This window comes from Sipha flava, unplaced genomic scaffold (genome assembly GCF_003268045.1).
Source record: "Sipha flava isolate LNK unplaced genomic scaffold, YSA_version1 73_pilon_pilon, whole genome shotgun sequence".
Lineage (NCBI taxonomy): Eukaryota > Metazoa > Arthropoda > Insecta > Hemiptera > Aphididae > Sipha > Sipha flava.
In genome coordinates, this window is record NW_020273613.1 from 3,907,233 (window position 1) to 3,934,099 (window position 26,867).

A 26,867-nucleotide genomic window follows, 5' to 3' on the forward strand; every position below is an offset into this window, starting at 1 on the left:
GAAAATGTCCTCGAAACACGTCACTTCCATCCTCCCTCCCCGCTGGAGTTGTCTCCAGATACTTCGTACTGCAGTGCACGGCACTTTTATATGCCGGCAAATACGAGTATGTTTACTGAAACGTACATAGAGTAGCTATCCAGCGATACCTATAAGGATGCCTCAGCGGTGCATGCATGATGTGGACTTGTCGGCGGCGGTGGTGGTGGTGGCATTTCGTGGACGGTGAGGGGGCAGGTGGATGTCGAACGGTGATACGACCGGACGAAGTGCGCGCCTCTCGGTCCAGCGGCGGTCACAAACGTTTCGCGCGGTCCGCCGACAACAGACGTCACTCTCCTCGTCCGATCCGAAGTGCGTTCGAGTGCATCGCAGTGCGCGTGTTCAATCTATTAACACATACACACACACACGCACACACACACACACACACACACACACATATTCATTATTTTTGTGCGTATAGTTCACGTGTACACGGTAAATCGTACGTACGTGAACTACGCAAAAACTTGAGTGCACTTCCGGGACACGTCCAGCAGCTTCATTTCCGATCCAGTGGACTAGTTTTCAAGTGCCGTTCTTCAGCGTCCCTCCGAGTAGGGGTGAGAAAACATGTGCCTGCCGACCAGCGACGAGCGTCGTCGCCGACCTGACCTCTGCTAAGTCTCCGGCTCCTCATCCTCCTCTTACTCAGCTACCCCCCGATTCTTGCCGGGTTGTCCGAAGACACACACACGCACGTTGATTACATACGCAACTTTTCACGTCGTCCGCAGACCGTCCGCGTACCATGACCCGACCGACACCCATTGTGATGTTGCTGCAATTGCTGTTGTGTGCGGCAACGCTCAGATCCGATGCGGTGGTGGCCCAGGACACAGATTCTCTGGCCAGCAGCTTTTTCTCAGGTAACCTCAGATCTATATATATATATGTCAAACGTATCACGTCACGCTACTCCACAAGACTGTACATAGATTTTTTTCGGGACAGGGACGATCTAAAATATGTTTGGTAATTTTAATCGATAACGAATTGAACTTTTGGCTTTGGTCGAAAAGATAATTAAATAGTAAGATTTAAAATTTTATTTGGATTCGAAAACGACCGTTTATATTTTGAAATTATTAAATACCTATATTAAAGAATTAAATACCTAAAAGAATATTAAATACCACTTATTAAAGAAATTTAGACGAAGGGGGAACCGCGGACTCCATGGAACTCGACTCGGATACGAAGAGTATGTCCGATTCGAAAAACAGCCGTGCACGAAACAATTTATTACATCGAAAATGAATCGAAATATTGAGAAGACTCGATGAATCAGTAAAAGATAAATTATTTTAAAATCGCTGTAAGTCTATCGATACTACCGTAAATGTCCGATTCCTATTATATCAGAAAGCACGAGTTGTTGAACCGAGTATAAACGTACCTAGTATCAAAGTTCAAGTCACGAGTCCCACGAAGGTGTCAACGGAAATATGTTACACTGATCAGCTGAGGACGCGCCACGGTCGATATGGATAACAATAGTGCGGTCGCCGAGTTGCGCGTTATCTCGAACTTTAACGAGTCCTCCGGAACCGCTTCTCCGGTCGCGGCGACCGCTGAAATAATTGTTTTCGATTTATTTTATTCTTTCATTCCACTGCGACTGAACGCGACACGTGCATAATGATGCGTAATTATTAAAACGCTGTAATCGTCGTTATGCGTGTGCCGTGTGAGTAGCCGCGCCGGAACGAGGACACGAGCACCGCGCGAGCGCGCGCGACCAGACGTAACGGTACCCAGCCGACTCGAAACAATCGACGCGCTGCGCGTGCGCGTACGAGAGTGTAAGCGCGAGCCGGTGCGAACGACGTGAAGAAATCGTTTGACCCCGATCAGCCGCCGTACACGTCCTCGCGGTTGTCGTCGCAGTACTCACTCGTTAGCGATCGAAACGCGTCCTGACCCCCCCTCCTCTCCCCACCGGACGTTTTTTCACGCCCATTTTTGCACGTACACATTACCGATGCGGTGTCATTATCAAGGCACGCACCACCGCCGACCAGTGGAGCGACCTTGCCGGTTACTGAACCCGAGACCGTCCAAAGTCGCGCCGCCGCCCCCAAAATCGTCTTGTCCGAGTCCCGTCGCGATCCGTCGTAATCCGTACGGTATTTGAATATCGTTCGGCCGGGTTTATTCTAAGGATTCTTACCTACTGCTCAAACACACTGAAAAGTTTGTTTTACGATATTTATTTGAATCATAATAATTACCACCTCCCCAAATAAATGGTACATTTATATTTTAGAATTTTCACTGTCTCGTGGTAAAATATTAAAAAAAATAAATAAATACGAATCTTTTCCGTTATACGTATACCACTATTTAAATTACAATTGTATTGATTAATCAATCATCGAAGTAGTAAAGATTGTAAATTCACATAATTATTACTTATTAGGTATTAGGTTAGGGTTTATAAGTTACAAAAGTTTCAAATACTCAGTAGAAATTCAATAATTCTATAAGGAAAATTATGTTTTTGTAAAGTGTCCCTATTCTTAAAGTCAAGGGTTAGAATTAGACCCGTCGTCCGGTACGAATCGGTTTTCCACGTTTTCGTCAACGTCCGTTCCGGCCGACGATGCTTGTTGATTTCCATCGACCGTCGACTTCCGTTGTGATAGAAACACAATCGGGCGAATCCGTTTTCGACCAAACCCTTCCCTTTTCGGCCGATTCACTTTTTGATGAAAACAAAAATTTATATAATAAATTTAAAATAATAAAATAATGATATATAACAGCATTTCCTAAACTTTGGTCCGCGAACCCCTAAGGGTCCGCACGTATACCAGAAGGGGTCCGCGAATGTAAATTAAAAATACACAAAGTACCTATCCATAAAAACTAAAATACTGATATAATATTTGTATTATATGGGAAATATATTGTCGAATTAGTCGTCGTTGAAAAGTAGTTAAATTTAGAGGCAGACTGATCGCGTTGGTTTATCGTTATTTATTATAAAAATATCTGCATTTAGTTCAAAAAGTAAAGCAATCAATTTAGTATTATTTGATATTATCATTTTAATTTTTATTTGTATTAAGGGGTCGGCGATAATTTTTATTATCTTTAAGGGGTCCGGCAGAGAAACATTTTGGGAAACGCTAATATATAATGTTTGATTATGATGGAAACTACTACCTATAATATATTAATGACGATTCAGGGTTCTACTCGCGTAACGACGTTTTAGGTTTACATACAGAGTATAATCCCATTTGAAACAATATCAAGGTTTGTACAAAAACTAGGTTAGGTTTAGACTATAATTCCCCTTGGGGCGAAGCCCCAATCCCCCGAAAAGTGCCACTATGTGGCACTCGAGTTTATAATTGGAGCCGGCAGACATAACGAGCGAAGTCCTAACATTTTTAAAATTAAAATTACGATTTTTCGAAAAAAAAAATGCAAAAAATTTTCATTACAATAAGAGATCAAAAATAGACACATAACATCGTTCTCTTTTATATTAATATTTTAATAATTATTAACAAAAATTGTACATCATTATTTTATTATTTTAAATTTATTATATGCATTTTTGTTTTGTCGAAAAGGGAATCTTTTTAACCTACTTTAAATTTGGTCGAAAAGTGAATTGGTCGAAAGGGAAGGGTACGTTTTTGATTGAAATATAGCCATGCCCACACAATCGAGTCGAATTGAATTTTATACGCGATCGTTCGGAAACCATTTGTTTCGACTTATCACATTATTTCCACTGCACAGTTAAGATATATGACTGATTGTTAAACGTTTTATTTTTTGGTTTTATCACTGTTAAGTTTCATCCCGTCCAATCCGCTTGTTGCAACCCGATTTGACATCGTTTTCGCTTTCACGTACGTGAACATATTGCACGTAGCGTAAAACGCACTCCGAGTTGTCGAGAAAACCGAGACACGTACATTGAAACCACTACGTTTCTCGTTCACAACCATTGCACGGTTTCTGAACACGTGCAGGTATACCGATGGTGAACAATAAAATATCGTTTGGAGAAGCTCGTGCAATTATCAAAGTGCGATATCATAGCTTACGGGTTCAGACTGGGGTGTCGATTTTAATTCACTTAGAAACATCTGTTGTAAGTCTAGTGAACTCAGTAGCCGAATACTGCCCACCGGTAGGGCTGAATAGCGCATACACAAAAAATATTGATGTTCAACTCAATCGCTGCATACGAATCATAACTGACACATTAAAGTCCACTCCAATGGCTTCCGGTTATAAGCAATATATATAGCTCTTCCACACCTACGTCACAGAAATGCGCTGATCAAGGAATGGATAAAATGCAACTTCGATTTGAGTCTACCTATACACAATTTTGCAAAATCCCTTCAAAACTCTCCAAGACTTAAATCACATAATCCACCATGGAAATCTGACATCATACTTTACATCACGGACTTCAATATGAACGATACATGGAAAAACAAATGGGCAACTTCAAAATTGGATGAGAAAAATTAATTAAAATAACCTACAGACAAGTTTTCTGGACACAGTCTCCCCAGGATGGACTACACTAAATCGCATTCGTACAGGATATAGTAGATGTGGATACCTGATGCATAAATGGAACGCAGTGCCATCCTCGAACTGCGAATGCGACTACCCATACCAGACCATTTCGCATCTACTAACTGAAGCCCCATCAGGAAATTTAACGGTGAACTCGAAGATATGTTCAATGCATCCCCAAAAGCTATTGAATGGATCAAAAATCTTGACATTAAACTATAGCCATCTGCAAAAAACATATATTCATTTACATTGTTGTTATTTTTATTGTTATGCACATTACTATTGTTATACTTATTGTTTTGCTGATAAAGCCTTATTAAGGTTCTATTCTATTAATTGTTATAATTTTCATAAACAGTATTACTTGTTTTTTGTTTTTTCCATATGAATAAATAATAAATAAAAGTACGAGAAATAATGACATGCTACAAAACCTGAGTCCAAATGTCCCAATGCGGACAGAAAAACGGTAGTTACCCACTATTTGTACGTACGTGAGGGACCGATTTGAACATTTTATAAGTGCTACACGCCTCAATCTCATTGTGGACACCAGTTCGCATAACAGTTTTCGGGAACTTTAGTCGACATATCTGATCTAAAATGAAATAAATTCGTGATTAACACACGGTCATAAAATATGTATATGTGGTCACGTACGTGTGGACGATTAGACAACGGGCGTAAGTAGTCTCTATCATATATTGTTTGAATTATCAAATCAAAACGTAATAATAAAAAAAATACCCGAGTTCACGAGTTTCTATCATAAACTATCATAGACACAATTTTAATTTGCCGGGTGCAACCAAATTCGCCATTTGCAGACCCATTGTGTTAATTTTTTACATCTTACAAGATTTGTTTATCTCGGCTTACGTATAAAAATAATTGTATTATTAATTACTTACTCCTATCTTGACTGCCGAGAGGGAGTTTTCTTTATAAAAAATAAATATTGAACAGTTTGATGGTAAATAAATAAATGAGCAATTAGAAAATACACGTTCGATAATTAGAAGTATATATATGTAGGATTTTCCTGTACGTATTATTGAATTTATATAATATTTTCGACTGTTGAGCAATTCATATATTATATAAATATAAGAAATACGTTGTAGGATATTAGAGAATGAGAGGGAGAGAGAGATAGTGACTTAATTACCTATATATTATTCTTAATAGGTGCGTACGACTCCGGGAAAAAACTATAACGGTTCTTGGCGGGTACAATATATAATAACGATTGAAACACGTATCATCTGTGTATACGGGTTGCGAAAGGACGAAATCTGCGGTTTGAAACGTTCGCCGCTGCGTGTACACACGGTCCCCGCGCAGTCACGTTGAACACAATTTATCCGGACGACTGTTGCTGCGTATAATTCATTAGAGTCCAATGGTGTGGAGGGGGACACCTCAATATATTGCGTTCTTTCGGCCGCACCATGAGTTTTCGTGACTGGACCATTTTTTAGGAGTAAAAAATTACACTTGGGTATCTCGAAAAATGAAGATGTTAATATTTCGAAACCTGTTTGCGATCGGAACCCGTTTCCGTTATGTTTTCCAGGTGTTACGTAGTATACTACACCGATTATTTGATTCACAAAACCAACCGTTATACACGGACGAGCTGATAGTAATAATATTATTATAAATACATAACGATCAATGTATACGCCGTAGCTGTGACGCCGTCGAGGGTTATGCTGAGTAAACGTGTTTGAATTCAATTGGATACGTGTGTAACGGATATGAGACAGTATAGACATTTTTTCGGAGTTCTGTTACTGTGATAAGAATAAAAACATTTATTTCCGTGTGCGCCGGGTGGGCAGACGTATGCCACGTGCGTTATTTGAACCGTGCAGCTCTCTCTTGCTCTGTGTCAATGCGTAGAGATCGCGATGAGAACAACATCTTCAATTGTGTAATGCGTGTGTAGCTACATTACCACGGTGTATATCACATACGTTGCTGCAGTTAGTGAAGCTGTTGTGGGCAGGTATCGCAGGGTCGCTGTTGGTAAAGGAAAATATCGCATTGTTATCCATTCGTCTATAGTCGAATAGTTTAAACCGCACTATGAAAGAGTAATCGCAATTCGGTTAATTACACCTGGGTCAAGGAAAGGTAATGGAACTGCACTCGATTTAAGAATTACAATTTTAATTTAAATGCATAACTAAAAATAGCTATTTTTTTTTTTTTACTATAAACGCTTACCCCAAGGTGATATAAAAATAATAGTCTTATACCCTAAGTACCTTGACATTTTTGACATTAGTTCTTCGTATGAAAAACCTAAGACCTCGTTTCGCGAGAAAATCGCTTATTTTTCTAATACATTCTGATTTAAAACGGTAATCCGTTAAAAGCACAATTATATCATTTTAGATAATTTATTACAATAGTATAAATATCACATTTTTTTTTTTTTTTTACCTAAGTGCACTTCGACCGTCAGCTGCAGTATTCGAATGCAGTTCGATCATGTTAACTTAGGTGAGAAGTGCAATAAGTTCGACTGATACGAGCCTTTTCTCTTGTCCCTTCTAAAACGATGCAACCAGATCGCAACCAACGGGGCAGTGGTTGAAGTTCTGCAGCGAGTTAACATGATACACGAGGATTTGATAAGGGACGAGGTTCGGAACGGGGAATGTTTTAACTGTTGAAATCATCGAAGAAACGGGAAAATCCTTGGCGGAAATACTGTCCCTGTCCAAAGCGCGCGGCTGTGTCACGGGTGCGCGTGTGCGCACGACGTGTGTGTACGCTACCGTCACCGCTACGTCAGTACCGTTACGGAAACGTGCGAGCAGCGCCGGACCGTTATACGCATTCGCACAATAAAGGGAATCATCGCACCGGTGTGTGACCCGGATACCTACTTGTGTTTTATTATTACTATTATTAATGTTGTTATTGTGTACACGGCACGGTATTGTTTACGTGCGTACGTCATATTATCGCCCGGATCGTATACCGTGGAGCCCTGGGTGGGGCCTGCCAGGGGTGGGCAAACGAAGTGCCGATGACCGGTGTACAGAAATATTATGCGGAAAAACAGATTAATACTAGGTCGCACGTACGCTGATGCGCCATCGCATTAACCGTCTGCCTCGTGTCGGGCAATGGTGATGATTAGGGTTCGAAAGTTATAGGAGTTGCATATTGTTTTGTATGCTCTCGATTTACAGCAGATCAAGCTAAAAATCCGAGCTGCACAATGTTAAGTTAAAAAATTGAAAACTAAAAATTCATATTTTGCATCATGTTTCGTTAATTTTAGAGAAAAAGTGCATATTTTATAATTTCTTTTTGTGCATATTTGCCTTTTTTGACTCCTATAACTTCCAAACCCTAGTGATGATACTATTATTTTGTTGATTCGTTTTACCGGCTGTCCTAGGAGATGGCATTATATTTTTACCCGTTTACCGTATTTTGACGGTTAATTAGGAGTATATTGTGCATCTGAAGTCACGGTTCGATTGTGAGTATGCCTCTGTTTCCCCGAATTCGTGGCCAAATAATAAAAAATAAAAAGTGAAACGTTTTTATAACATTAGAAGCAACATTTTTTCATGAATTACATTGTTAGTTATATTCTGTAGTTTTTTTTTTTTTTTTTTTTTTTATGTATAAATCAAATTATCTATTGCCCGATGTTAAATAAAGGTAAGTAATTAGGTAGCACAATAAAATGCATACTTTTCTACGATGAAAACCTATGGAGGTATTATTTTTATCGGCGTTGGACAAAAACAAATCAAAATAATGAATATAAAATGAAATCATAAGTAACTGATTATTTTCAAATAAATAAAAATATTTTATTCTAAATAGTTAGTTATAAATTAATTATTCTGAACAATTTATTTAAAATAATTAGTAAATATTATTGAATTTTTCTAGAACAAATTGATAATAACAGTATTATCTTTATAACAATAACGATAATAATAATAACAATTACCATGTCGATCAGGGCGTATCTGAGTTGGGTCCCAGATAATAGTTATTATAAAGATAGACAAATAATTGATTCCGATTATAAAAAACGATAACATACTAGTTCGATCCGATAACTCCGATAATAAAAGCTGTAACTTACAAGTATTGATACACTTGTTAATTTTAAAAAATTAATAGATCTAAGTTTGTAAAAGTTGGTTGTAAACTATGGTTTAGATTTGTACTAATATTGTACTTATCAAATTGTTTAATAATTTATTTTATTTATTTACCATATACCTATGTTCTAATTATTAATACATAGTAACTATGTATTAGAAACTTTAAAAAAAAAAAAACCATACCTGTATTCTAATATATAGATCACTGACAGTCCTAAGTTTATAAAAATGAGAAAGGAAATGTTTTATATTGTATGGATCAACTAGAGTAGTACTAGTAAAATCGGCAGGGACCCTGCCTAAACTACCTGAAAAACACTGGGACTTGACTAGATTAAAGAAGGGTCTTGGGGACCCAACTAGTAAACGCCGATCGATCACAATAGTAATAATAATTTTAATAATATTAATAATATCAAGTTATATCGGTTTTTATCTATAATAATAATAACATTAACGGCTTAATTTTTAATACCACGTAACATGTTATAAATACGATTTTAATAAATTGAAACTGTAAGTTGTGTACGAAACATTCAAGTTAAATATGATATAATTATGTAGGATAACGTATAAAAAATAATTAAATAACGAATAATCGAATAATGAATAAATTGTATGAATAATATAATGAATAATGAACAATGAACATTAATTAAAGAATAATATTTTTTTATAATAGTTATTCAAATAACGTCCGATTCTGTTTTAAAATTTGTTAAATAATGAATATTTTATCATACATTAAAATTAGTATAACGAATAAATATTTAATAACTTTAAGTTAACAAGAAAATACAGTTTCGAATATCACGAAAATTCGCACGACTCATAATATGCATTACTACATCGTTGAACACCTTGGCAGAGAGTTGTTTGTGCACATGCTCGTACGTTTGTGCCAATAAATTTTTTTTTTAGTGGAGTGACAAAACGGTTAAACCGTTCGCGGAAGAGTATGACGAACATGACCTGACCCGACTCCACCCATGGGCGCAACTTGAGCCCAAATAATGGGGGGTGCTAAAATTGCTGAAAATAAAACTAAATGGTATTTAATTGTAATTATTATATATAGATTATATGATATAGATCTGAAAAAAAAACAGGAGTGCTACATTTGAACTCAGGGGTACTAAAAACCCTATTTCGCCCCCCTAGTTGCGCCTATGACCCCACCTAATGGTCGATCTGTTCGCGGTCGACCAGAGCTAATAACTCGGTGGTGTTGAATGCGCGCACTGGAGCGAAGCGATACAGTTTAATTGCAAGTCGGCCGGAACACTTCACACGAGATGGACATAACGGATGTACCACGATAGAAAGACTGGACGAGAGTGCGGAACTATCGCGACACGTAAAATATAACAGCGGCCCACACGCATACGTGGTTCACACAGTGGATTCGAAGCTCATGATGGATTCGAAGACGACCGAAAAGCTGTGGAGACAGGGACAACGACGACATGACCACTGCCAGAGAAAAAACGGCCGGCGTCGGCTCGGTATAGGAACGCGAGAGCGAGGATGATGGTCGACGGCCAACGGCAAAGTTCGCGGATAAATTCGATAAGGACACAATAACGTATTGTGAATGAGCGTTTAATAACGATTTCTGACAAGATTAAAATCGAATAAAATTCAATCTCCTCGACTATTCGCATCCAGTAGAAGACGTCTAATCTACCCATACAATTATGACATATTTGTTCGTATGTGTGTATGAAAAATACATCGATTAAATTTACCAATGATTTTACTCGGTTAATACCATTTGCGAGTGTTATTTTAATGGCTAGTCGTTTAGAATAATCGTACAATAACTTTAGGCGTAGAATAACGGTTGTACATAGTTATAGGTTTATTGTACCGCAAGCGAACTCGAAGTAAGATCCGAAAATAACTGTAGGTATATAACGACCAGCTCACTATCATTTCTCTGCAATGTCTGTCACCCAGGGCCGTTTCAAGGCCATTCGGGGCCAGGTACAAATTAATTTGGGGACCCTTCGACCATAATAATAACATATGTTAAACAAAATACTCACTTAGCATAAAAATATTCTTGCAAACGTATTTTTCCAAACCTTAACCAATCAAACTCATCTAAATTCATGTACTACATTACTATCTTACATAATAAAATTGAATATGATTCGAATTATTTATAATTTAATTGCTCAATGTAATCGAACAAGTCGGTATACGCTCAATGACTTTAATCGCCGACACGCAGCGTGTAAAATTTCTCAGTGTAATCTAGGCTTTATTATTAATTATTACACATTAAGACTATAGGGGCTCCTTAAAAAATATACCAACAATGAGGTCTGGGGAAAAATGGTCCTGTTGCCCCCCCCCCTCTGAACGGCACTGATGTCACCTACAGTTCCGTTTGTATAAGGGATGTTGGTGTTCATAATCATTTTATAAAAAATACATGTTTCAATAACGTTGCGTGTTTGACTCCGACGCAGGTTTGTTGGACACGATTACGAGCACGGCAGACAGCAAAGACTGCCCGGGAGTTTGCGTTCACACGCTGGCTACGCTAATATGCTACGAAGTGCTGGAGAACGTCAAGTGTCCGAGCTCGACGATGAGGTGCTGCGTGGAACCACCCCCGCTGTCGGCCAACGGCACGACCTCCGTGGCCAACAAGGTGGACCAGACTACGCCGGCAGTGCAGTCTAGCGCTAGGCCGCAACAAGTGAGTGCAACAGCAGTCAACTGCTGCACATAGTCGAAGGGAAATAGTAAAATGTTCCTTTTGAACGTAATTGTCATGTGTACATCAATTGATTGCTTTTTCTTTTACCGTCGCAGGTCTCCTCCAGCAGCCAACAGTCGAGGCCGGTAGTGAACACATCGTCCGCGGACAATCCGGGTAAGAAGGTAAACCTAAAATAGTAAACGGGTGATCTCTCGGTCTCTTTCCACCCTCTCTTTTTCTTTTTCTCTCTCGTTGTCTGTAGTTTATTCGGCGTGATTTAATGTGATACTAACCATTTTCGTGTTTGTTTTCGTCTCTCGAAGGCATCGTCTGTCCGGGAGTTTGCGTAGCCGAGAAGATAGCCGACTACTGCGAGGCTGTGTTGAACGTGACGGAAATGTGCAAGACGGGCCTGCGGTGCTGTGTGTCCAAAGACGCGTTCGCCGGGGCTGAGCACTTGGTCGTACTGGACAGGAACTCGACCAGGATCAGCGTGAACAACGCGCCGCACCGGCCACCACCGCCGTCGTCCACGACGACCACGACCACGCCGGCCGCGCAGTCAGCGGTCGCTGCGTCCCCGCCCGTGGGCAGCAAACAGTGTCGGGGCGAGTGCGTAAGCGGGCTGTTCGCGTTGTTCTGCGACGACGTGGATGCCGATGCGTACTGTCCCGGCGACGACAGCAGTTGCTGTGTTTCTGCGCCCGCGGAAGGTCAACAGTCATCGCCATCGCCGTTGCCACCGCGACCGGCTACGCCGTCCAAGCAGCCACCGTCCCGGCCCGCGGCCACCACAACCACGACCGAGACCGGGCCGCCGTTGCCCAAGTGCCCCGGTTTCTGTCTACTGAACTTGATGGCCGCGTTCTGCGAACGGCCGTCCGTACTCGTGTCGTACACGTCCACGTGCAAACGCGGCTCCGTGTGCTGTGACAACACCAAAGCGGCCGCCCAGTCGGCGTCGCACGCGCAGAAACCCAAACCCCGGCCACCTGCGCCAACCACGACCACTACGACCGTGCCACCACCACCGCCCGATGGACGACCCGAGTGTCCCGGCTCGTGCATCGTCCCTTACCTGTCGTTCACGTGTTTCAGTGAGTTCAATTTTTTCGTTAATCAATAATATCATATATACAGTATAACTTAAATAACTATTGATTTATAAAAATAAATACATATGAATTTGTTATGCGACTTACATTCTAGAGATGTAAAATATTATTGAGAATACGCATATAAATATTTTCTTATGAATTGTATTATTTATTCAATGTCACAGCATAAATATTTTTAAATAATGATCTTTTCCGTTAAAACTGTTATTATTTTACACGAACACATTTTTCCTAATAAAAATCGTACACTATATCGTCAGCGTTAAATTGTTTCATTATATTTTTATACTCGATACGTCTTGTTTGCTAATAATTTATTAATAATAATAGTAATCGTACCGGAGGCCCGGAATATTTTTCACCATTTAAAACCGGCATACTCGACGGATTCAAATTCTGTGTAGGTCACTCACTGGGCTAATTTGAACCTATTGTTGTTCGAAAAATATAACGAGCTACTAAACGTGCAGGGTTATAAAAAAATAAAATAAAAAATAAATTTTTGAACGCGCTCAATGTGCGAAACCGTGACCGTATCCTCGCGGGTTCCATTAATCATTCGTACAACAATCTGCCCAGCACTTAAACATAAGTAAATACGTACGAAGAATGTTGGCTGTTAGGAAAACAATATTCTGAAGATAACGAGTGGTATACGTTTGAAGACGAATTAATCAGTGTAATCGTTTGGTGGCGGGTCAATTAACATTATGTCACGTGTCGTTTTATTTTCGTAAAAAAAAAAAAAAAACGCAATTTAATAATAAATTCTTGTGATCAGGAAACGCTGAAATGACGGACGTGTTCAAATGCCGTAAGCCCGGAACGCAGTGTTGCGCTTCGAAAACACAAATCCGTGAAGTGGTCGAACAGAAGACGGGCGTCGTAAACAACGGCGTTGTTACACAACAATCCACCCCACAGACCTATGGCGGATTTACGCACAGAAATGACACCGTACCACCGTTTAGGCCGCACGTACCCAGTTCGTTGCAAGTGTACACGCCGTCACCTAGTGAGTGCTTAATAAAATATACCTACATTTAGTCAAGTGTTGTTTAAGCAATTTTTCTACAAAAATTGTTTTTTAGCAATCTTTAAAATTATAATTTAAGCTTCATCAAAAATAGGAGATAAAAAAAAAAAAAAACTATCACTCTAATTTTCATTCGGCTATAACTTTTTTTTGCACTCTTTCCGTAATGATTTCCATCTTTTGTCTGTCGTAATACTTGATTATCAATTAATCATTTACTCGTATTAGTATTATTATGTATTACCAAACATATTAATGTTTAAGAGTTTTTTTTACATTATACTATAAATTAAAATGTAACAATTAAGATTTGAGTGTAAACCTGCAGGGGATTGTTATTTTAACACTTGTTTGATTTGAAAACAATTTTGGAAATACTTTGTCCTAGATTCAGCATGTATAGTCGTGTGAAAAAAAAAATTATCGCGTCAGTTGGTTCTTTCTCATTGATCGTTCGTTCCCAAATGTATTTTGTATAAAATATAATATATTCGTACGTCTTATGGGTTAAACCCTTCGAGCGAATAATAAATTGCATTTTAATTTTATTGATATAGACATTTTAAGTATCCAATGCTCACACGCATGGATAATCAATTTTTAATGCTGATTATTTTTTAAAGCAACTCATTTTACAGGATGTTTCACATAAAGATATTATGGTAATGAAATGTTTATGTTTAATTTATTTAAATGATACCTTGGCTTGTAATGGACATCTCGCGTGCACACATGTCGAACCGGCTTCTTTGCGATGTCTGCAACGATGTTAACGCGTGGTTTTATGATTGGAAGCCTAATTCAAAGTGGGGCACCTAAATAACGCCTGTTGGCGCAGTTTAATATTTAAAATAAATCTATGATGCAAGGAAATGTGTATGGTTAAACGTATTGTTTGGTTCGACACAACGTGTGCAGTCAGTTGCATCATTGTGAGTCACAAGTTCGATAACATGAAACGTTGTTTTTTTATAATATGTATGATTTTAAGGGAAATAAGTGAAATTGGTTTTACTGTTAAAATCATACTGCTCAAAAGTATGATCCACGTGGCTCAAAACAGTAGTTAAATAAAATTAGATAAATACAAAAAATTGAAATTAAATATAAAATTAGTGGAATGTGTTGGCAAAAATGATTTTTACTCAAATCCACTCGAAACGTATTAAATACACTAATCCCTTTTCTACGTACTTTATACATCATTCCGAATTATTTTCTACATTGAGCTATATTTCATCCGACATCGTCCTCCTACTCAATTTTTGTTTTTCCTCGGTCACGTCTTTCGACCGTTCACGACCATCCTCATTTGATTAATTTTTCCCTGATATATCTGTGTCATTCATATAAATATGCTTACGTAGTTCAGGTATAGGTTGCTTTGCAATTAAACAAGAGCTGTTACAATTTTTTAATTTTTTTTTTCGTATTCAATAAAATCGTATTTTTAGTGACCGACTATCCGATGAATCCGACGGTGTCCACGCTTACCACGACCAACGCGATACCGTCCAAACCATCGACGTACAGCAAATACGTGTGCGGCGTCAAAGGGACGTCTAGGACGCGGACGTCGAGGGTGGTTGGCGGCGAAGACGCGGACGCGGCCGAATGGTGTTGGCAAGTGGCGTTGATCAACTCGTTGAACCAATACCTTTGCGGCGGCGCGTTGATCGGCACCCAGTGGGTGTTGACGGCCGCTCATTGCGTTACCAAGTGAGTCGTGTTTCGTTCGTGTTCTATCATTTCAAAACTTTTCCGTGTTCATTTATCGTCCGAAATGTTTTCGCGTGCACGCTTCTGACCATGTGCGCGCCGGACAGACTCGATCGATCGAGAGAAATTGCACAACGATTGGCCCTCGACGTCGCCACTGGGCACACGAGTGCGCGTTTTTGCCCGAGTTGCGGCTGATCGGTGTGCACCACGCGCCGACCGCGTGTAACGTAGGCCACCAAACCGTGTTCCGCGGGACAATCTCAAGTCTGCAAGAGGCAAATGGATATATCGATAACAGTCATTGTGATAAACAGCAATCATGAATGTGGGTCTTCAAAAAATTTTTCGGACTATTGGTTTTTCAATAAATAATTGAAAAATCGAGTAAAAGTTGGAATCAGAGACATCGGGACTCCGCGAAACGAAAACTGTTTCCTAAATGTTTTCCGTGGTCATAAAATGTTGGGAACCGTTGATGTAGGCTATAGCTCGGTCCGGCGTACGCATTATCTATGGACATACGGTTCTGCGGCCGCCGTGTGGTAATATTACGGTATGCCGAAGACGACAGATTTGACATAATAACGCATCGGTTGGCTTTAAGCGCGCGAAAATAACAACCGACCATGAACGAACTACGAGATGATGAATTACAATTTAAAAAATACTCCCGCATAAGTATAGACTTATTTAATAACCTAGTTTGACAGCCCCCTCTCACCACTTACTGACTGAATTCTTACGATGATTATTATAATAATTATCATAAACATTATAACATCATACGTGATATCATTACGTATTTTCTTTTTCACTCGGTGCAACTGGATATTTACATCATATTTATTATAATAACAGCACTCGCGTATCATCGTTGCTTTACAACGGTTCTAATTATATTTTATAAAACCGTTTAAAAATTCGTATTGTACTCGCGTATCAAAATAACATAAGATTATTAATACATGTTGTACATACACATACCATTCTAAATTCCAATTCGGAACGCACCGCAACCTTTCAGTCTCTTTAATCCACGACTAGGCTTTCAAATTCAATTGTTAACTTGTACATATTATTTTCTTTATAACTTCGTCAAATATAAATTCGTTCCGCCGGTGGTAAACTAGTGCGGGGGTGCGCAGAGCAACTATTTTAATATTGTGAGCGTACGTAACAGTTAAAGTCTTATTATGTTAATACGATCAGTTGCATTGCACAAGTGCACAATGCATTTGACGCGTATTATAAAACTATACCTTAAAAAATGACACTGATCACTGATCGACAATCGTTTGCGAATCGCAGCATAGTGAGGTCCGGCGACGCGATCTACGTGCGAGTGGGTGACCACGACCTGACCAGGAAGTACGGCAGTCCGGGGGCACAGACGCTGCGCGTGGCCACCACGTACATACACCACAACCACAACTCGCAGACGCTGGACAACGACATCGCTCTGCTCAAACTACACGGCCAGGCCGAGCTCAAGGACGGCGTGTGCCTGGTGTGCCTTCCGGCCAGGGGCGTGAACCACGCAGCCGGCAAGAGGTGCACGGTCACCGGTTACGGGTACATGGGCGAGGCGGGCCCGATCCCATTGCGCATCCGCGAGGCCGAGATACCGGTGGTCAGTGACGCCGAGTGCATCCGCAAGATCAACGCAGTCACCGAGAAGATATTCATACTGCCGGCCAGCAGCTTCTGCGCGGGCGGCGAGGCGGGAAATGACGCGTGTCAGGTGAGCGATCCCTTCTCCCCGAGCGTAATCCTGGGAGCACGATGAGGGGAGGGGGAGGTGAAAAATGTTACTCCGGACGTTTCGTCCAAACGGCAAAGGTATTGTCTCGCTCCGCCTACTTTGGGCAGTGTTTGGAATACAATTTTCAACTGTAGTCATGGTCGTGTGCGATGGTACAGTATCGATAATGTCTCGGTGTGATGCGCGGTCCGGTTGGACGGTCATCGCTGTCTTACGTTACTATGCGATAATACACGAAATCGACAACGGTAGTCCGATTGAACAGCATTTTCCAAACTTTATTCCGCACGTATACCGGAGGGGATCCGCGAACGTAAATTAAAAATACTCAAAGTATTGTTTATTATCGTTTTTAATTTTTTTTCGTATTAAGGGGTCCGCGATAATTTTTAATATCTTTGAGCGGTCCAGCAAAGAAAAAGTTTGGGACACGGTGCAATAGAACATGGTATAAATGGGATGGGGACCAGGGAAAATAGTTTTCTCCGTTATGGGTTAGACGAATTAGATCAAAGGGTAAAATATGACAGTGGGATCGTGCACGCGTTTTCGAACCGTTTTCGACGGATTTATGCATGGAGCAGCAAAATATGTTTCGTTCGTATTCATTTGTTCCAACGGAATATCACTGATGGTACTTGGAATTTAAAAAATAAAGGAAGGAATATATAATAATTGTTCATGCTCAAACGCAATTTTACTGACTTTATGTGTACCCGACGATTGTTAATTCGTAACCGGTCAGGTTAATATAACTTACAAATATAATAACATTCCAGATTAAGCATTTATTTATTTCTATGTATAAACAGTTTGAACATTTATTTACATATTGATTTACTCTTATCAACCATTTATCATTTTTTTTATTATTTTATTTACAAAATATTGTGTCACGCCAATAATTTTGTTGCATATTCCCGTAAACCTAGTGTTCCTCAACTTGTCGGAAAACGATCATCAGACAGGTATGATATTATATGATGATACGAATGCAGATCCCTTTGTATTGTGACCGGCTGGTGATTGGCACTAGGAATGGGCAAAAACATAGATGTTTTGGGTCGATATATCGATGTTTCGACATCTATAATTTGTTTTCGATTAATCAATTAAACATCGATGTTTATGTTCGAAAAGTTCGAATTTTTTTTTTGTTTGTATTATTTTAGTATGCAGTATACAAACATTTTTATACAGTACACACATACAGTTATAATCAGGGCTCGTAAGTTCATGCACTAAAAAACGCATAAATAAACATGCAATAATGCACTAACATTTGATCAAATATGCATTAAAAATCCTTAACTATGCCCGAAAAAAAAAAAACGTTTAAGGATTTTTTAAAATAATAAAAATTATCCATTTATATTTTTAAAAGTTGTATCTTTTCTTCGGTTATATTTTATTAAAATTATAATTAATGAACACATGTTGCAACGAAAATAGATAGATTGCAATAAACACGTCAATAAGAGGAGAGTGGCAGTGGTACGCAATTACATTATTTTCGTGGTACTGCTTTTAACTTATAAAATTTAATGTCATTAAAAAATAAAAATATTGATAAAATACTAAGATTTTATAAACAAGTTTGGAAAAGTAAATAAGAATGAATTAAAACATTTATTGATCTAATTTTTTTTTGACTTCCGCAAAAAACGATTTCGCTGAATTTACATAAAATAATATGCGTTAATAACTCAGAAAAAATCAACTATATGCCAAATATGCCAATACATACAAAACATGCAAAAACATGCTCTATTGAACTTTAGATTTTTATTACCATTGTTATGAAACGGATTTCTATCTCAATTAGCATATTTTCCGATGTAGAAAAGAAAACATGCATATGCGTGAACTTATTATAAGTATTTAATATGATTTTAAAAAATATAAAATAAACAATGTTACTTTAAATCTTAAATGTATTATTTAATCAAGAAAAAAGTACACTATACAGATAATAAGGTATGCAACAGATGGCAGCTCTAGAGGGAAAAAAAATTGTTCGATATTTTTAAATTTCGATGTTCTTAAACATCAATGGTTTTTCACCGATACATAGAACACATCATTATTTTAAAAATCAATATATCGATACATCGAGTTCGATGTTCAAACAATTTTGCCTATCCCTAATTGGCACCGTAAATTATACAAATACGGGTTTCGAATATTTTGATGTTACATTTTTTCGACTGCGATAACGAATCATCGCGTCTTTTTTGCAGGGAGACGGCGGTGGACCTCTAGTGTGTCAAGACGATGGATTTTTCGAATTGGCTGGATTGGTGTCGTGGGGCTTTGGATGCGGCAGAATAGACGTGCCCGGTGTGTACGTGAAGGTGTCCTCGTTCATCGGTTGGATCAATCAAATCATCAGCGTAAACAATTTGTAATTTTGGACTGCAGAACGTTGAAGGGGAGGAAAAATGAGAACTACCGAAACTCGTCCGGATTCAGATCGCATATTCATCGATTATTTATTTATTTATTTATTATTTATTTTATATTATGCTTCTGCAGATTTAATAAAAACGATGAACATAATATGTTTCTGTTTAGATTCAAAATGTAATTTCACCGCAGTGATCTAAGATTAAAATTTAATTGTCAACAAAATAGCGTTATTATTACTGTTTTTGTATTAAAATATGTAATCTAAAAAAATATTTGCATGACTGGAATGACTTTAAAGACAAATATTATATGTCTAATTAAATTGGAGCAATTTGTAAATATGGAAAAAATACCACAGTTTTCATAAATTATAATTTAAGTGTAACTAATTAAAAAATGTCAGTGGCATTAAAACATTGTTCTACACTAATTGAATAATATTCGTTTATTATTATCGAATACTATTCAAATAAACAATAAATATTTTCTATCTGTTTGAAACAATACCTTTTTTTTAAAAAATGTTTTTACTGCATCTATTTAACGCCTTATTTAATTTATGTTTAAATAAATCGTTGTATTGGATTTATATTATAATTTAATGCTTGTAATAATTGTTTATTTAGACATTTTATGTTTTAGAAATATTAAGCAAAAATATAATAATGAAATACATTTTTACACTAAATTGAGCAATATGATATAGAATTTATACATACGAGTAACCTATGTGATATCATTTTTAGTATAAATTACGTATCGATATTTACCCAAGAGTATACAAACGTTGCCTAGAAATAGTTTTAAGTATTATTATTCATGCGGGATGAAATCGATAATTACACTATACACTTCATTATCACTATAGGTTATTCTGGATTACAAAATTATATCGTTAATTAATTGTGTAATTGTAAGACGTATCAACATGACTCAAATATATTATACCATTATACCATTATAGTATATCATGTACAATATACTATAGTTTATCTTTCACATAGTTTAATGTAGTACATCACATGGTGTATAAGTTTTATTTATTATTTTTGATTGCAAGGTTTTATTCGAAATTGAATAACGTCAATAAAACTTATAATTATAATGAAAATTATAGTCATTTTGTTCTGAATGTGGGTATAATAAAGGAGGAAATCAGGTTCACCACGAATATTAAGATTATTTGTTTAAAAATATTGATAATAATGTTATTCTAATCGTATCGAATTCAGATTTTTATTTAAAATAAATTTTGTTCCAAAAATTTAAAATGATAAAATGGACCGGAGATCTAGGTTAATTTTGCTACTTTTTAGTGGAGTCAGCGTTTATTAGTTGGGTCCATAAAAAAAAAACGTTTCCCTTCTCATTTTCACAGACTTAAAACTGTTAGTTATCTATAAATTAAAACACTGGTATGATTTTTAAACATTTTTTTTTTTAAAGTTTCTAATACATGGTATATAATTATTAATTGAAAATTAAAATACTGGTATATAATAAATAAAAAAATTAAATATTTATAAATTATAAAAAAAATTAAAAATGTACACAATGTATAAACATTTAAATGATAAAGCTTTTAGAAACTCAAATCTATTAATTTTATAACATTATCAAGTGTGTTAATACTTGTAAGTTACGGGTTTTATAGTCGTATTGGTCGGACCAAACTAATATGTTATGGTTTTTAAGGTCTGACCGAATTCGTATGTTATCGTTTGTATGATCGGACTCAATTAGTTCTTAATCATAAATATTATCTGGGATCCAACTCGGATACACCCAGTTGTGTCACTCCACTCGCAAATCGTAAGTCTGTTAATATTTTTAATTTGAAAGCGAAATTTATGGCATTTGAAAAACGATCATTATCGAAGTTACAAGAATCAATCAAAAAGACCGAGATTTTGCAGGGAAAACTTTATTTTATTAAAATAATTTTACCGATAGAAAATAATATTCAGTTTTTATATTTCATATTTTTTACAATTCTTGTAACTCATCGTTATAACACGTTCCATTTTAAATTACTTTTTCAATTTTTTATTATGAACAATTTAAATAAAATAATTTCGTGTACATATACGAGTACAATTCAAGTTTTCATACCTTTAATACACATTTATTACGAAACGTATCTTCGGTAGCTCCTAAAAAATTATTATAAATTGCTTTATAACACCTAGTGTAAAATATTATATTCAAAAAATTGTACGCCAACAGTTTTTGAAATTTGAGACCACTATTGGAATAACATATAAACAAGCTTGTGTTAACTATCCCTTTAATTTTTTTTACTATTCATTTTGAATTAGTTAAGATCACTCACTAAAATTAATATATTTTTCGAATAACAATAAATATAACTAAAATTAATAATTAACATATTTTACAACTTCGAATAATTCATAAAAACCGTTCAAAAACTAAAAATTTTTTAAAAAACGATTTAAATCAAAATTTTTGCGTAGCTCCAAAAAATTTCTTATCAATTTTTTTTTTCATACATACACATATAAATACTTTAATTGGTATTTAAAAACTGTACAGATTTGTAAAATGTAAAATTTTGTAAAATGTAGATAGACTTGATTTACTTTAGTTATTTACAGAAGGTCTCCAGACCAGTTTCGTTTCAGGCACAACTTGTAGAATTTTCCGGTAGAGTTATCAATAAGTTTTAAATAAAAATAAACTATAGTGTAAAGCGCGATTCACACTGATATGAAATGACACGACACGATAAAAATGTGTCCAATACACACATGACCGACATCGGCAAGACGGCAACGACAATAGTACTGTCGACGCGCAATATAATATAAAATCTGTTTCTATGTACTACCTCTATAATAATTATATTATTGTATAGTATAATATAATCTTTATATATATATATAAATCAAGCGTTCGACTTGTTTTTACGTAATTCATTCTGACATTTCTCAACAAATTATTATATAGGTACTCAATTATTAATAAAAAATAAAAATAATAATTTGAGTTATACAATAATTATGAGTACATAAAAATATATATATTTCAACTAAATTGATTCCGACAGGCACCGACAGACCAACATTTTTTTGCTCTTGTCGTGTCGTGTCGTGTCGTACCAGTGTGAATCGCGCTTTAGTCGGTCCTTATAGTACTATTGGTCACGTGTTCATTTATAAAATTGATTTTAATGTATTATAAAACAATTCAACAACTTGTTCAACCACGATGCTCATATTAACATCAATAAACAATAAGTCACATAGAAGTAAAAATACGAATTTGAAACAAATTAATCTGATCCTATTCAAAATCATTGTTGTTAAATAGAATCGAAACGCACAGAATCGAATTTGATGAATTCGGATGACCCTAAAGTGTGGTATAGTATTCCATGTATACAGTCCGCTGCGACCGATCGAAACTTTTTTTGAAAAATATAATGCATTATTATTTGTTGTTTGTCTTTCAGTATATATTACTTTCTCCAGAATTTAATAAAGTCGAAATAATTTTTAACCGATAGTCGTAAAATGAAATTTTTTTTACATTTTTACTATATAATAAGTACGAATTAAGTAGTAGGATTTGTATAAAGTGTATTCCTAGTTTCTTATACCACCGCAACGTTTTCCTTTCGCAAGGATAATAGGAAAGCATTTGATCCTGTCTGTCAATGCTCGACATATATTCATTATACTTTATTATGGAAAGAGGTTTCGATTTAATTATTCCTCTTCTATTAGTTATATTTACCAAATCGTGTGAATGTTCTGAAGATATTGCGATCACATCTCGTCTGTCTTTCCATTTTACCACACCAACTCCCTTTTCTGTATATTGACAAATTGTTTCACCTTTCTTCAATTTTTTATCATTTATAGTTTTAGGATTATTTTTTCTATTGGCTCGTAAAGTACCCGTATAGTATGTTTGTTTTTCTAATAAATAATGTGCTAATTTGACACTGTTATAATAGTTGACCATATAGATTGAATGGCCTTTGTAATAATAACCTTCCATTAGTTTTTCTACAACGTGTTTAATATGACTTAACTCTTCTGATGTACCAGTACCTTCTCCTGAATAAATTAGAACTCTATGAACCAACCCCCACGATTCCGTCATCATATACAACTTAATCCCGTATTTGTGTCTCTTATTTTTTATATACTGACGAAACATAAGTCTTCCTCTAAATAAAACCATAGATTCATCGATCGATAAATTTTTAGATGGTTGGTAAAGTTCTTCCATTGTTTTATTGAAATAATTTGTCATTTTGTCGATTTTATGTAAGCGACTTGTAGGATTATCATTTTGTCCTGGATTTTTGCAAAAATGTAGGACTCTGAGCAATAGCATAAATCGGTTACGACTCATAGTACTTCGAAAAATATAAAATTGAAAAGCTCATTGGTTTTCCAATAGTCTTCTAATCTATTTACGCGAATAGTACCAGTGTGAAATAAAAGAGCAATACATTTTTTCATTTCAACAACGTCTGTATTTTTCCAAGTTGAAATACGAGAATTAGACCGATCGCTGTTCAAAAAGACTTCAACTGCATATGAATTTGCCTCTTCAACTAAAAACTCCCAAAATGTGTTTGTAACAAATAAATTAAAATCAATTGGGTCGTTACCTTTAAGAAAAATTTTAAGTCCTGGTGTTTCAGAAAAAGGAATATCTATAACTTGAGGACGAAAAGTAGACCAGTTATAATTGTTTTCACAGCTAATTTATGGTGAAGCTAAATCTGTTTCAGTAAGCGATGCAGGCGATTGATTGGCAATATTTTGTTCAACTATATTATTTTGATCGCAATCGTCATCTGCAGAATCACCCTCGCCTAAACTATCACTCTCAGAATTAAAACCAAAATCTTCGTCTGACAATAGAAAATCTCCATTATTAATCATACTGAGTATTTCTTCATCAGTAAGAATAGAAGCCATTATACTATCACTATGTAGGATTAAAATGAACAATTTTAAATGTACTTAAAAAAAACACACAAAATAATATAAATTCTAGTGACTACGACTGACTACGAGAATGTACGCACGTTGAAGAATGACTGTCAAACATAAAAGATAAAACTGTGTAATATTTCAACAATAATAATTTGATATATGTGTATTATATATTAAGATAATAAATAATATCGACGAAAGTAATAATTAGGAAAAATATTCTATAAATAATTCGAAAAATGAATCCAACTATACCATTCAATTCTATACGGGCTATTGAATCTATTAATAAATAAATAAATAACATCCGATAAAAGCCGACCCGTGACAATATATTAAAAATGGTTAGTCTTGGTGTCAACAACGTATTGACAGCGGCAGTGAACGTAATATAGACAGTCCTAAGTCTGTTAAATGGAATGGAAAATGTTAATATAATGTAGTACTTACCAAAAAATATTCAGAAACTAGTGTAATACCTAAAAAGTTCAGGACCCAACTAGTGTAGTACCTATAAAAATCCGGGATCCAACTAGTACATTACCAACGATTAGCTCCTAGTATTCGGTACCCAACTCGGATGCTCCGAAAACGTTGATTACCCATAAAATCAGGTATTACCCGGATAAACTGGTACCCGGGTTTGTGGGTTTGTGTGGTATTACCCACATCAAATTAAGAACACTAATCTATATCATTCAATTAGTTTGCTGTAAATAATACATTCGAGTGTGCTACTTTCATAAGGTTTTTAACATTTTCGGTAAACAGAATAAATATTTTTAGCCAAAGTTAGCTGTATCGGTTTCAAAGTTAAAAAGTTTCTTTAATAAATAACAATTCACTGTGTCACTGTGATATTTAATAATTTATGATGAAATTTTGAATTAATATTTGATCTGTGGACTTCAGGGAAGATTTTTAGCTTAGTTTTAATCAAAAAACGTCTACAGTATCTATACGTTATACGTATTATGTATCTGCTAAAAAAAACAATTACAGAAAATAATGATAAGTACATAATATATTTAATTTATAAAAACTTTGCAGTCGTATGTAATATTACAATGGATTATTTATAATTTTTATATATTAGACTGTAGTATGAATATTAGAACATGATTCATGAAATTCGTTAAAGCTTATATAAATTCATATAATGACTTAAAATGATGTATATTTTTATGGTAAACGTATTACATTTTTTCCCCTACTAAGTTATCGTTACAACATTAATGTTTAATTATTTCAAGTATTATTAACTCACTTATATGAACATTTTTTTTAAAACTATAATTCATATATAAATTCATCACGCCATTTTACAATACATTTTTATAGTTTATAAAAAAACTATTTTTTTTTTTTTTTTGGTTTTTTATATATACAATCTGTAAATTAGTTTTACAATAAGAATATAAAAAAAAAACTAATAACTTTTTTATAGTTTTTGTAGTTTTAGCATTCTGTTGATAAATGTTGTGATATACTAGCAGAATACATTTATTTCTCTGATTCCCCTTGAACATAAATACAAATTTTCCTTGAATTTATGATATCAACGTATATATTTTTACTTTTTTGTGACGACTGTTGAATGTAACAAATAAAGAAATGACGAAAAAAAACGAAAATATGGTAAAGTATTAGCATAAATATTAAATGGTAACGCGTATGTGTTTATTGTTCGTATAATTAATCAACGACAACGTTTGAAAGGGAAAAATACAAGTTTAGGTCAATGCTAATATCGTTACAATTTCGTCTGTAGCATTTTAAAAACCGAAACATTAATTAGTAAATTAGTTAAATAATAAGTGAAAGCAAACTTTAATTATTTACTCTCTCACTATTATTATAGAACACAAAAAACAATAAACATATTCTTATTGTATGTACTCGTACTACTAATAGCTACTGCTATCTATCATCAAAGACTACGTGTTCATTAAACTAATTTGAACAGCTAATGTAGCTGTCAAATTTAGATAGATATACCCACGATTATTTAATATTTTTTGTATATAAATTTTTACCTCATCAAGTTGTTTTAAAAAATTACTTTTCTAATTAAAATTACTAATTTCTAAGCATAATAATAAATTATATTTTTTATTTATCTGTAAGTCGAAATATGAAAACGAAGGTTCTCCATACAAGGTTTTTAAGCTGGAATTGAAATTGAAAATACGTGAGTTGATGATTGAATTAAAATATTTTGGTTTTTGTTTAATTGTTTGTAATCTTTGATGGAACCCAAGGAAATTCGTAAAAAAAAAATAACGAGGAAATCGATTTGCCACTATATATTATCGTTTTCGAATGTTCGGAGTTGCGTTAGTATTATGGAGGAGCAATGATACTCGTAATATATCATGTTT

General features: G+C 35.6%; 1 protein-coding gene across 1 annotated transcript; it reads left to right on the forward strand.

Moving 5' to 3' along the window:
- The first annotated feature begins 272 nt into the window (after positions 1–272).
- On the forward strand, positions 273–19,660 carry LOC112692325 (protein masquerade). The gene is made up of 8 exons (XM_025566956.1): positions 273–911; positions 11,228–11,460; positions 11,577–11,637; positions 11,787–12,560; positions 13,363–13,596; positions 15,072–15,336; positions 16,648–17,080; positions 19,342–19,660. The coding sequence occupies exons 1-8, from the start codon at positions 794–796 to the stop codon at positions 19,507–19,509; spliced, it is 2,286 nt and encodes a 761-aa protein (XP_025422741.1). The 5' UTR covers positions 273–793; the 3' UTR covers positions 19,510–19,660.
- The last annotated feature ends 7,207 nt before the right edge of the window (positions 19,661–26,867 follow it).